The sequence below is a fragment of the Parasteatoda tepidariorum genome, chromosome 1 (assembly GCF_043381705.1).
Source record: "Parasteatoda tepidariorum isolate YZ-2023 chromosome 1, CAS_Ptep_4.0, whole genome shotgun sequence".
NCBI classification, from domain to species: domain Eukaryota; kingdom Metazoa; phylum Arthropoda; class Arachnida; order Araneae; family Theridiidae; genus Parasteatoda; species Parasteatoda tepidariorum.
Window position 1 is genome coordinate 30598473 of NC_092204.1, and position 10775 is coordinate 30609247.

At 32.0% G+C, this 10775-nt stretch overlaps 1 protein-coding gene across 1 annotated transcript in view; it reads right to left on the reverse strand.

The window, feature by feature from the left end:
* The window catches only part of LOC107445356 (nose resistant to fluoxetine protein 6), a 63674-nt gene that overhangs the window by 40315 nt on the left and 12584 nt on the right, over positions 1 to 10775 (reverse strand). The window contains exons 4-5 of the mRNA XM_043043794.2: positions 9248 to 9362; positions 3840 to 3936 (exon numbers count right to left, since the gene is read on the reverse strand). Coding sequence (XP_042899728.2) covers positions 3840 to 3936; positions 9248 to 9362 — 212 coding nt within the window. The remainder of the gene's footprint in view (positions 1 to 3839; positions 3937 to 9247; positions 9363 to 10775) is intronic.

Below are 10775 nucleotides of genomic sequence, written 5' to 3' on the forward strand. Positions count from 1 at the left end.
TTTTTTTTCTAAGTTAATGAAAATAAAAGATAAACTTTCATTTTCTTGTACCTTTAGTGCTGTTCCGCATCAAAAGTATGTTAAATATACGATAAACAACTTCTAACCAGTGAGGGAACAGGCATGTTCCTTTACTGGGCATAGATTTCCCAGTGAATGAACAGTATGTGTTAATATGTTGACACTTTAATTTTCAATTCATGATTACAAAAAAAGTCAACATTTTCCAAGTATTTATATATTATAATTTTAAGAATAGGCTTGTTTTTAAATATTTATATGGCTTATAAATTCATAAAGAGCTATAAAAAATAACCAAAATTAGGTGTTCCTTTACTGGGTGTTCATTCACTAGTAAGAGCTGTTCCTTCTCTTGGTCTTCTTACTACTTGTTATTCGAGCCTCCAAAACTTTGAAACAATATTATGTAAGTTCTCCACAATTTTTTTACATAATTAGCAAATAGTCATAAATATGTTGACACTGTCATTTAATTAAAATTGCGAATTTTGAAATTAATTTGATTTTTTGAAAGGCAAGCGAAGCTTAAGTGTTCATTCACTGGCTAGTTTACCCTACTCCCGTTTTCAATGTTAAAACGTGCGGCGGCATACCTGCAAATCAAGTGAATTCAGAAATTCAGTTGGGTAGTTTACAACCTCGATTTGATCTATTACAGTATCGATAGATTTATATGTTCTTGCATAACCTGGAATTTCTTTTAGAATGTGATTATTGATGTCATGTACATCGCTATTTTTTTCTGCTAATATAGCACGTTCACTGAGCCATTGAAGATTTTTGTAATTTTGAGCGATATTGGGAAAAACGTTGTGAAAAAGTTCATCTATGGTTGAAATAATTTTACCGAAGTCAGTTGGCAGTGTAATACTTTGGGTGGATTTATCTATTGCCGTCATTCCATTACCAATATCCAACAATTGCTTTGCAAAGCATTCGGCTGATGCATCACAGGGCTAAAGAGAATAGAAGGGTTAGTTCACTCCTTTGAAGAAACTCTTGCCGCTCCAAACCTCCGATTTTCACCTGTGACGTCACGGTGGCGCAAAGCTTGAGCTTTTACTTCAAGAACAAAGCGTTCGGTCTAACTAGCTTTAACTAATATTGGAGCATTCCTTTTTGTGACATATTCTAAGACATTCTTTGTTTCCTATAATGATTTTTCTCAGTTTTGTGAAGTGAATTTGCAAAAATTTAAAATTGTTAATGAAATGCTAATTTGCGCAATTGAAACTTACAAAAATTCCGATAGAAACACAAAAGGAAATTTTTTTATTTTACAACTATGTAAAGAATGGCTTCAATATTGCAAACGGAATGACCCAGTTAATAGTAAATATGAATGAATATTCAGTAAACATTTCTTAAAACAAGATTATGAAGATGATATGAGAAATCGTTTGCTTGGATTGCCGATTAGAATGATTTTAAAAATGCTCTAACTCTACCAAGTGCTCTCTTATCTAAGGGACGACTAATTGTTCCGTCAGCAGCATGGATGAAAGTGTGTCAGGGACAGAAATCAAAAAGTGTCATCAAAGAATTTATAAGTGAATTAGACGGACGATATCCCACAGTGAACAAAACAACAAGTCGCTTATTTTGCATTTCAGAACTTTTATAAGAATTCGCCATCTAAATTAAAACCGCCCAGTTACTTAAAAAAAAAAACAGACTCAAAAAATAAAAAAAGAAGTAAGTCAAAGAAAATAAAAACTTTTATGAAAAGTATAGATAATTAATAGTTAAAATTCTCCTAGTTTCATAGCGTAGTTTTTAAAATGTAGTTATTCTAAATACTAATTTTTTTAAATTGTAATATAATTCTTTAAATTCTAATATTATTCTTTTAAATTTAAATATCTATAAACAATTGTAAAATTTCTAATATTTTTATGCACCTAAATTATTATTTTGTTAGAATAATTAGCATTTAAGGTTGTTGTTTTCCAATGATTAAATGTAAACAAATTGCCATTTACAGCATATTTTAAAATCAAGATTCTAAATTTAACCTAACTTTGCAAATTGTTGTTATCAAACAATATATAGCTAAAAAAGTGTTGATATATGCATTAAATATTTTTTAATAATAAAAGTTAAAACTGAAAATTTGGAAATAAAGTATTTATAGTGTCATTTACGACAACTAGTAAAATATTTTTATTAGTTTAAAATGGTATTTGATTAATATTTTGACCAAGAAAATTTTTTAAACCTATGTTTTTGAAGGGAAATAATATGTTAATTGCGTAAAGTTTGGAAGCTAATATCAAGAAAAGGTCGAACTTATTTTTACAGAGAGAATGATACTAAGTTTTCATAATATCTTTGCTTGCTATCTCCGCGATGTGTGTGCAGCGTGACGTCATGAAGAGGGAAATCTTATATTCAGCTCTAAGAGCGGAATTAGAGCCTCTGAATTAGACAGGCCGACTTATCATTTATTGTTGGAGCAAAGAGCTAACATAAGCACAGCGAATAAATATTTTCAAGTGGTAGTTTATTAATTGTAATTCTTGGTTTCATAAGTTCGATTTAGTAGATTTTAATCCCCCACTATTTCTTAACAATGCGTAGGCTTATATAATTCACCACTTTATAGTACTTATCACATGCTTTACATTTTTAAAAGCAAGCAAATATTGTCAACTATTTGCAAAATTTACTTTGTAGTTATTTACCGTTTTTTAAATTATTTTGGCGTTTCCGTAGCAGTTGGCATCTCTGTAATAACATAACGAATAGTAAAATAACGTTAACATGCGAACTTGTTTGCTCCAATATTGCTTGATAGGTCAGCTCTGATAGTAAAGGAGCCTTAAGCGGAATGAACTAGCGCTTCTGTTCTCTTTAGCCCTGGATGCATCATAGTGTAGTTGAACACGCATGTCGCTCTTTAAGTGTAATTTTCGTACATGTTGCCACAACGTTGATGATTTGAGACATGCATGAAGTCCATCAATAGAAGTTGCATGTGGAATTACTGGTAGAGTTTTCCGGAAATCACCAGACAATAAAATTAGTGCGCCGCCGAAAAGTTGCTTTTTTTTCTCTCAAATCTCTTAGTGTATGATGAAGAGCTTCTAATGCCTTTCTGTGCGCCATACCGCATTCATCCCAAATTATAAGTTGGCATGATTGTAGTATTTTTCCCATTATAGATTTTTTTTTTGATATTGCATGTGGGTGTTTCAGTGAATTGCATATTTGAAGGTAATTTAAGTGCTGTTTGGCCACCATCCAAAAGAGTTGCCGCAACTCCAGAGGATGCCAAAGCCAATGCAGTTTTGTTTTGTGATCGTATTGTTGCCAGGAAATTAGAAATATTTTACCTGTTCCTCCAGGTGTACTAATAAAAATAATTCATCGCTTCGATTTGTAACAGCTGTCATAATCTTGTCGTACGCTATGCGTTGTTCGATAACCAAAATATTTTTTTTCCAACTCGCTGAGGAAAAGTCAGGGCTATAGGGTGGAAGATGATAATCATTCAATTATTCACAGATGATAATCATTTCAAGAAAGCGACGATTTATATGGATACGATGAGAAAAATAAGTACAGGGCTTTTTCAAAACCATAATGAAGACATGCTGGTCTGGCATGAGTAAGCAGAAATTATACAGTATCTACAAAAATGCATCGACCTAAATATAGATTACGTAGAAAAAATATTAAACTCCTAGACCGATGTAATTTTACAGCTAAAAATGTTAAATTTTTTATTTCAAAAATATAGGGCAAATTACTTTTGGAAGTTTCTTTTGTCAGCAGAATTGACACATGAAAACAATGAACAGAAAACTTATACTCACTAAATAAAAATCTCCACTGCTGTAAATGCCAAGTCTTCTTTAACTTCACAATCCACAGGTACATTCACTTTATTGTCATTTTTAAAATACATCATAACTTAAATGAAATAATTTGACATCATAAACGGTTATGGCGATAGAAGGAAAACAAATATATTTTATTTCTCTATAAATCTATAATATAATATGGTATGTACAATATATAATGATAAACCAATATTTAAAAATTTTATAGTTTTGTATTTTTGCAGAAAAATACCTCGATTTCAGTAATGGTAAGTATGGTGTAAAAATGCCGATGTAAAATTGTCACTTTTGGGAAAAGTTTTGCTGGCCTCATACATCATTGCATATAGCTCAACGCAAGCTTAATGCAAAAAAAATGAAAAAAACCTCCATAACTATGGATTATGTGGTCATATGGCAGATCTCAAATAAGTAACTAAAGATAAAAGAAAATAATAATAGCTGCTTTCTCTAAACTACGTTTGCTTTAAAATTTCAGTTGTTGTTTAGGTGAGTAAAAAGGTGTAAGGATGAGGAAACGCCTTGAAAATTCATTTTTCAGATAAGATTTAAAGCTGGAAACTGTTATTTGATTTAATAGTTGTGATATACGGCATCGGAGGTGAAACGTGCAGCTATTTGGTCTATATTTCTTGTCTTTACTGAAGTTTCAATGCTGAATATTTCAATAATATTGGCTGTACCGAGACAAGAGCAAGAAAGCGGCATTGCATATAATTCTTTGATTTTGTGATAGGTAGCAATGGAAAAATTACTTACAATGAAAAATACTAAATTTGAAATAAAAAATAACCTAAATTTCGCTACTACTAGAAAACATTTTTTTACAAAGCGGAGTCTGAATGAATGAGTATATCTAAAAAATGAATATTCAAAGCGTTTACTCATCCTGACGCATTTTTACTCACCTAAACAACATCTCTGCGTTTAAGTCATATAATTTAAATTATATTTTAAATAGAACAGACAAGTATGTCTATAAACCTATAAGTTCTATAAAAACTTGGTCATTCAGACAAAAATACAACATTTTTAAAGGAATCTCTAGTTTTCCGAACAAAACTAATTTTAGATTTTAAATCCTCACTCCCAAATTGGGTAACAGAAAGTATTTGTTTTAAATGCAACAGAAATAATTTTCCCAGTGTAATTAACTTGCCTTACATGGAGGAAAAATTAGAAACAACAGGTAGTAGCAAATTAAATATTTCTTATTTTCACTACAACTTGGTAACACTTTTCTCCAAAAGCGTATCTGTAGAAATATAAAAATTTTCTGAGAACGGTTTTAAACGGTAAACAGCTACAAACTAAATTTGCATATAACAGACAGATTTTACTAGTTTTTTTAAAAGATTTACCACGAATATCTTTCTTTCTTTATTTCGCAAAAACTGGGCACCTGGTCCGCGCAGCGGCCCCTATCCCATACATCATGAAATATTATATACATAGATTTAAAGACATTTTGATTTTAGCAACAGTATGGTAGCTATTTCTAAAAGTCAAGCGTTTTGCTTGATAAATTAAAACATTTTGTACTACAATCAATTTAAAGATGGTTATTATATACAGGCATGATTTGAAAAACCACGAATATCTGAAACAAGTGGTGAATTATATAAGCCTCCGAATTGATTAGAAATAGTGGTGGATAAAAATCTACTGAATTGAATTTATTAAACCAAGAATCACAATTAATAAACTACCACTTGAAAATATTTATTCGCTGTCCGGAACAAGTTGGCATCCCGGTGTACATAAATAAAACTATTTTTGTGTGTTCTATGTTGCATTAATTTCTTCAAACCATTTTAGTAGCAATAGTATTATAAAAAAAATTAGAAATTTACTCGAATTATGTGTTTCTAACAATCTTGGCTTCGCCGGATACTGGTGGCCCTCGTGGGGCAAAGAACAAACTCAGTGCCGGTGACCCCCATGACATACAACGTGTTTAATAAATATATGCATAGCTGCCAAATTGTTCAGACATTGAGAGAAAATTTTCTTAGTAGAATATAACAGCGTTTTGACGTATTAAAGCCTCTTTAAAATTTCAAAATTTTTTTTTTTATCAACCACAATAAACCAATAATCAAAAATATTTACACATGATCTATTGGTTTAGTTTGTTGGAACGAATTCATGGAGATAGGTTCACTTTCAGAAAAACAAAAATTGATGACATGGATCGAGCTCTTTATGGCGGTCTAAGATATCGGTGTGAGACTGTCTGAATGTGATGTCATAGAGAAGATTGAACGCATGCGGTCGTCAATTTAGATTTTAAAGATATTCTCGGATTTTCATTCGTGTCCTTCGAGTGAGTAGTACCTATTTCATACTCTTGCAATCATGTATGTTTTTCTAATTCTGAATTAACTTAAGAGTATTAGTAGGTGCAAGTTAAGTTAAACGATTCTGCCCGATATTGTAGCTTTCAATTTACGTTAACATCACTGCTGAAGTTAATATTTGCAATCACGCAACAATGGCTACGTATCACCACCACGGACGTGGCGGAAAGCGGCTGACCGAAAGAGCTGCACGTGGTTCAATTACGGATGAGGAATGCTTGGATTTTGAAACCAAAATGGCTAAAGAGTTAGCAGACATGGGAAGGAGAATTAAAGAAGATAAAAGGAAAAATAAAGAACTACTTGAGGAACTGAATAATTTGGAGCAGTCTCTCATGCCTGTGCCAAATAGGCCCGAAATACCGACTACATCAGCGAAAGTTACTGACATGGAAATTCATGAAAGCGGCCAACTTTTGGAACAGACTGGTAATGCGTCGTCCATCGATTCAGGAAACTCATCCAAAAATAACACAGAACCCCCTCCCAAAAAACGAAAAAAGGAAAACAACGTTGAGAAATCTGAAGGAAATTTCTCCAAGACTACAAATAGCAGCCCTCCATCACTACTAGATGTCGCCACTTCCTTACAACTATCTAAAACCAATGTAGATCCTGACTGAGCCAAACCCAAGGAGGATTACAATGCAACTGCAGCTCCACCCACAACTTCAGAAACAGAACTACCAATCAAGCATATTAAAGTTCTAGTCCGTGGACTTCAAGCTGGCACCAATACAGATCATATCTCCCTTGAATTGGCCAAGACAGGCATTAAAACACAAAAAGTTATACAGTTCATGAGAAAAGTGGGCGAGGCCTATAGGCTCCTCCCATTTTTTCTCACAATACTAATCGAAACAGATCAAAATCAACAAATCTTCTCAGTTACCAATATTTGTGACCTTCCGGTGAAAATTGAAAGGTTCCGCGGCGGGAGAAGCCCAATCCAATGCTACAACTGCCAAAATTACGGTCACACGCAGCGAATTTGCAACTCACAACCAAGATGTCTTAAATGTGCCGCAGACCATCGTTCTTTTGAGTGCCACAAGGACATAAATACGCCACCCAAGTGCTGCAACTGAGGAGAGGCACACACTGCCAACTACACGGGATGCAGCACCCGTCCCCCAGGAGAGGCCCTCGTACAACTCCAGCTACAATTCCATCTACAACGACAGGTCAAACCCATAGACTGGTTTCAATCATCAAAGAACTAAAAGAACTTTTAAAAAACAGAGAAGTTTTACAACTGCTGCAAACAATCATGCGTGAGTCCACTCCTGAATAATGTCACTTTTGGACTAAACCTGAACTCTTTTTTTTTGAACTTTAGTTAATATCTCTACTAATATACGAATTAATATTTTTGAATATTGATCACACTAGATGGCGCCACTAAGGCTTAGCAAAATTTATGTAGAATCTTCATGATTTTGAATCCCGATTTTCTGTATATATGATATCATCATTAAGAGAGAAAAGAGGCCTCTTTTCTCTCTTAAATTTGCTTGTTTAATCTCGCTACTTTATTTTAATTTTCTCTCATTAAATGTTACTGAACCCAACTTTCACCATTCAATTGCGCTTCGGCGATTTATTATTCATGCCCACTCAGAGGAATTAGTCAGAGCCCCTCGCGGGGCTGATGCTAATATAACTACAACATATGAGTATTAGTAGTTCGTTGGCTCCCCAGCCATAATGTATAAGCCCATGACGGCTACCAATTCTGCCATTCTGTCAAACATTTCATTTGAAGGAGTCGAGTTTTCCACTTTTCTGCGACAGTACAAGTTGATCAATGTTATTAACCCCTTATTTGACGACGATACTTCGGAGTGCCATTTTTATATTTTCAAGGAAATAAAGGTGGTAACAAAAATTATTACCTCATGAACATTTGCTTTAGTTCAAAAACAAATATATTACCCTTTTTATCCGACCATCATGGAATTAAGTAAAATTTGTAAATAAAGTGTTAAATTCCTACCCTCATCCGCCAAAAGTAGACTCCGCTTCACAATATGTTCACTTACCGATTCTAATTCTTTGGGCAGATTTTCGGTGATAAAAAAATTTATTCTTAAATATTCATTTCGTAGTTTATTTTAGAGGAATGAGACCAATGCCATTTATAATGTAAAAAAAACTACAAAATTTATTTAATACTGCTACTCTTTTTTTAAAACATAAATTTTTACATTATTGTTATTTAAAATTTTGGGTGTTATTGGATTGACCCTTTGACGGAAATAGGACAGCTATTTTTTTTTCTGACGACGATCTAATTAAAAGCAAAAAATACATTTCAGTATTTTTAATTATTAAAAACAGTCTAGTAGTTACTAAAAAATTCCTAATCGGAATTATATCTGTACTAAAAATGTAAATGTGTAAAAATGTAAATTTTTTTTCCATTCATATTGAAAAAATTAACAATAATTGATTTTAAAAATTAAAGAAATATCAATGATAAATAACTTTCTCTTTGAACTAAATAACTGTTATTGCAATTTTGAAGAAAAAAGTTTTTGTTTGGAAGTTAGCAGTGTTTAGAAGATTTTAGCTTTAGCGTAGAAAAAGGCACCTGAGATTCATGCTCTGTTTTATAATGATAAATTATTAAAATTCTAAATATATTATTTTTCACTAACTTTAATCTAAATAAATACAAAATGAAGAAAAAATATGAGAAATATGTTAAATAAAAATCACCCCAAAGGGTAAAGACAATTGCTGTTTTTTATTATCGTGTTGATATCTTTTTGAATACATTTGAAAACTGTTCCAAAAATATGATCACTTAGCAGCAATAGGAACTTGTCCTGGATCTTGGTCAAAATAATTTTGAATCAATGCAAATTAAAAACGTGCATATTTCATACTTGTGTTACTGTTTTTTTTCTTTTTTTAAGAAAAATCTCTTCTTGGTAAATTTAGATTTGCCCCACTTTTTTTACATATAAAAGTAAATAAATAAATAAAAAAACGTGCAAAAAAAATAATTTTACATACTGTTAGAAAACAAAGCTGCTACGTCTTCTTTTGAACATGAGGATGGAAGGCAGGCATTCAAACGTGGTTGAGTAATATAAAGATATTGAGCATAACTTGCTAATCTATCCATCAACTAGAATAGTGAAAGAAAAAAAATAAGAAAGTTTCAATATCTTTTCTCTAAAAATTAAAAAAAGTTCTATATTTAGATTAAAAGGAAAAACTTTTTTATTAATACAAGTTTACGGGACGAGGGCTTAAAATTATTACAAGCAGGATATTCCATTTATCAATCAATAGTTAAAATATTCACATTCTGCGAATATAATATAAAGTCAAACGATCCGAACCATATGTATTTTTATATTCTTCTTTCTCAGCGGAAGAAAACGCATCACCCTTATAACATTTGTTGAATTTTCATTTTGTATAGTGTCATAGCAAAAAGATATATCTTAGGGGCTACATCTTAGAACTGAGGGGGAATATGCTTTTCTTTGACTAAAAAACGCCATTTTTTAAATCAAATTTGGATATATTACCCTCAAAATACGAGGGTGACGATGTTTTGAAAAACTGGTTTTTATAGTTTAAACGCTAAAACGGCAGGAATTTTTGTTACTCTAACGTTATACTAATTTGTCACATTTGCCCTTCATAGTTTTTGATTGATTTCTTAATTTATAATGTTTGTTTTTGTAAAAAGTAATAATCTCTATGTTCGAAGAAAAAAATTTAATATATTTTTTTCAATACAATTATTTGAAAGCACAATTTAATTTTCATTTTGTGTCTCATTAAACATAATCATTTCATGCTTTCCAGTTTTTCCTAAAGGTATGAAACTTACACCAGCTTTTTCTTTGGAATATAAAGTCGAGCTTGTATCATTGGAAATTTTGGGTTGAATTTGATACTCCGGTTGAATAGCTAAACCACTCGCAATTTTCCTTTTTCAAGCATCAATGAAGTTATCATTCAATTCATAAAGAAATAAGATTCAATCCTTGCAGTTATTTAAAATGGCTTGCTTTTATCCTTCCATTTTTTTCATCAAAAGGGTGGTTTGGGACAAGATCTCTAAGAAATATGATGAGATCAACATCTTGTTCAACAATAACTGCTTGCCTGTTATTGTTGTTATCATGATTGTGTTTCTAATACCAAAATGACTGCATATAACTGAGAAAAATAAATAATGTTTGAAAGAAAAATACTCAGAGTCATCTTCAGAGCGGTTAAAGGAAACAGTGTTTGAAAGATTCAATACAATTATGAATTAGGCTGAAAATTCGAGCAACCAAACATAATTTCAGCTATTAAATCCTATAGATTAAGAAGACTGTATCACATCCATAGAAGGGATGATGGTGATTCAGTTAAAAAGCTGACTTTTGGAAAGTTTACAAGCAACCGAAAAAGGAGATGGCCAATCACCAGATGGATTGGTTCTGTATAAAAAGATCTCAAAACCATGGGAAACAATAAATGGAGAATCGTAGTACCTGATCGAACCATCGTTCTTTTGAGTGCCACAAGGACATAA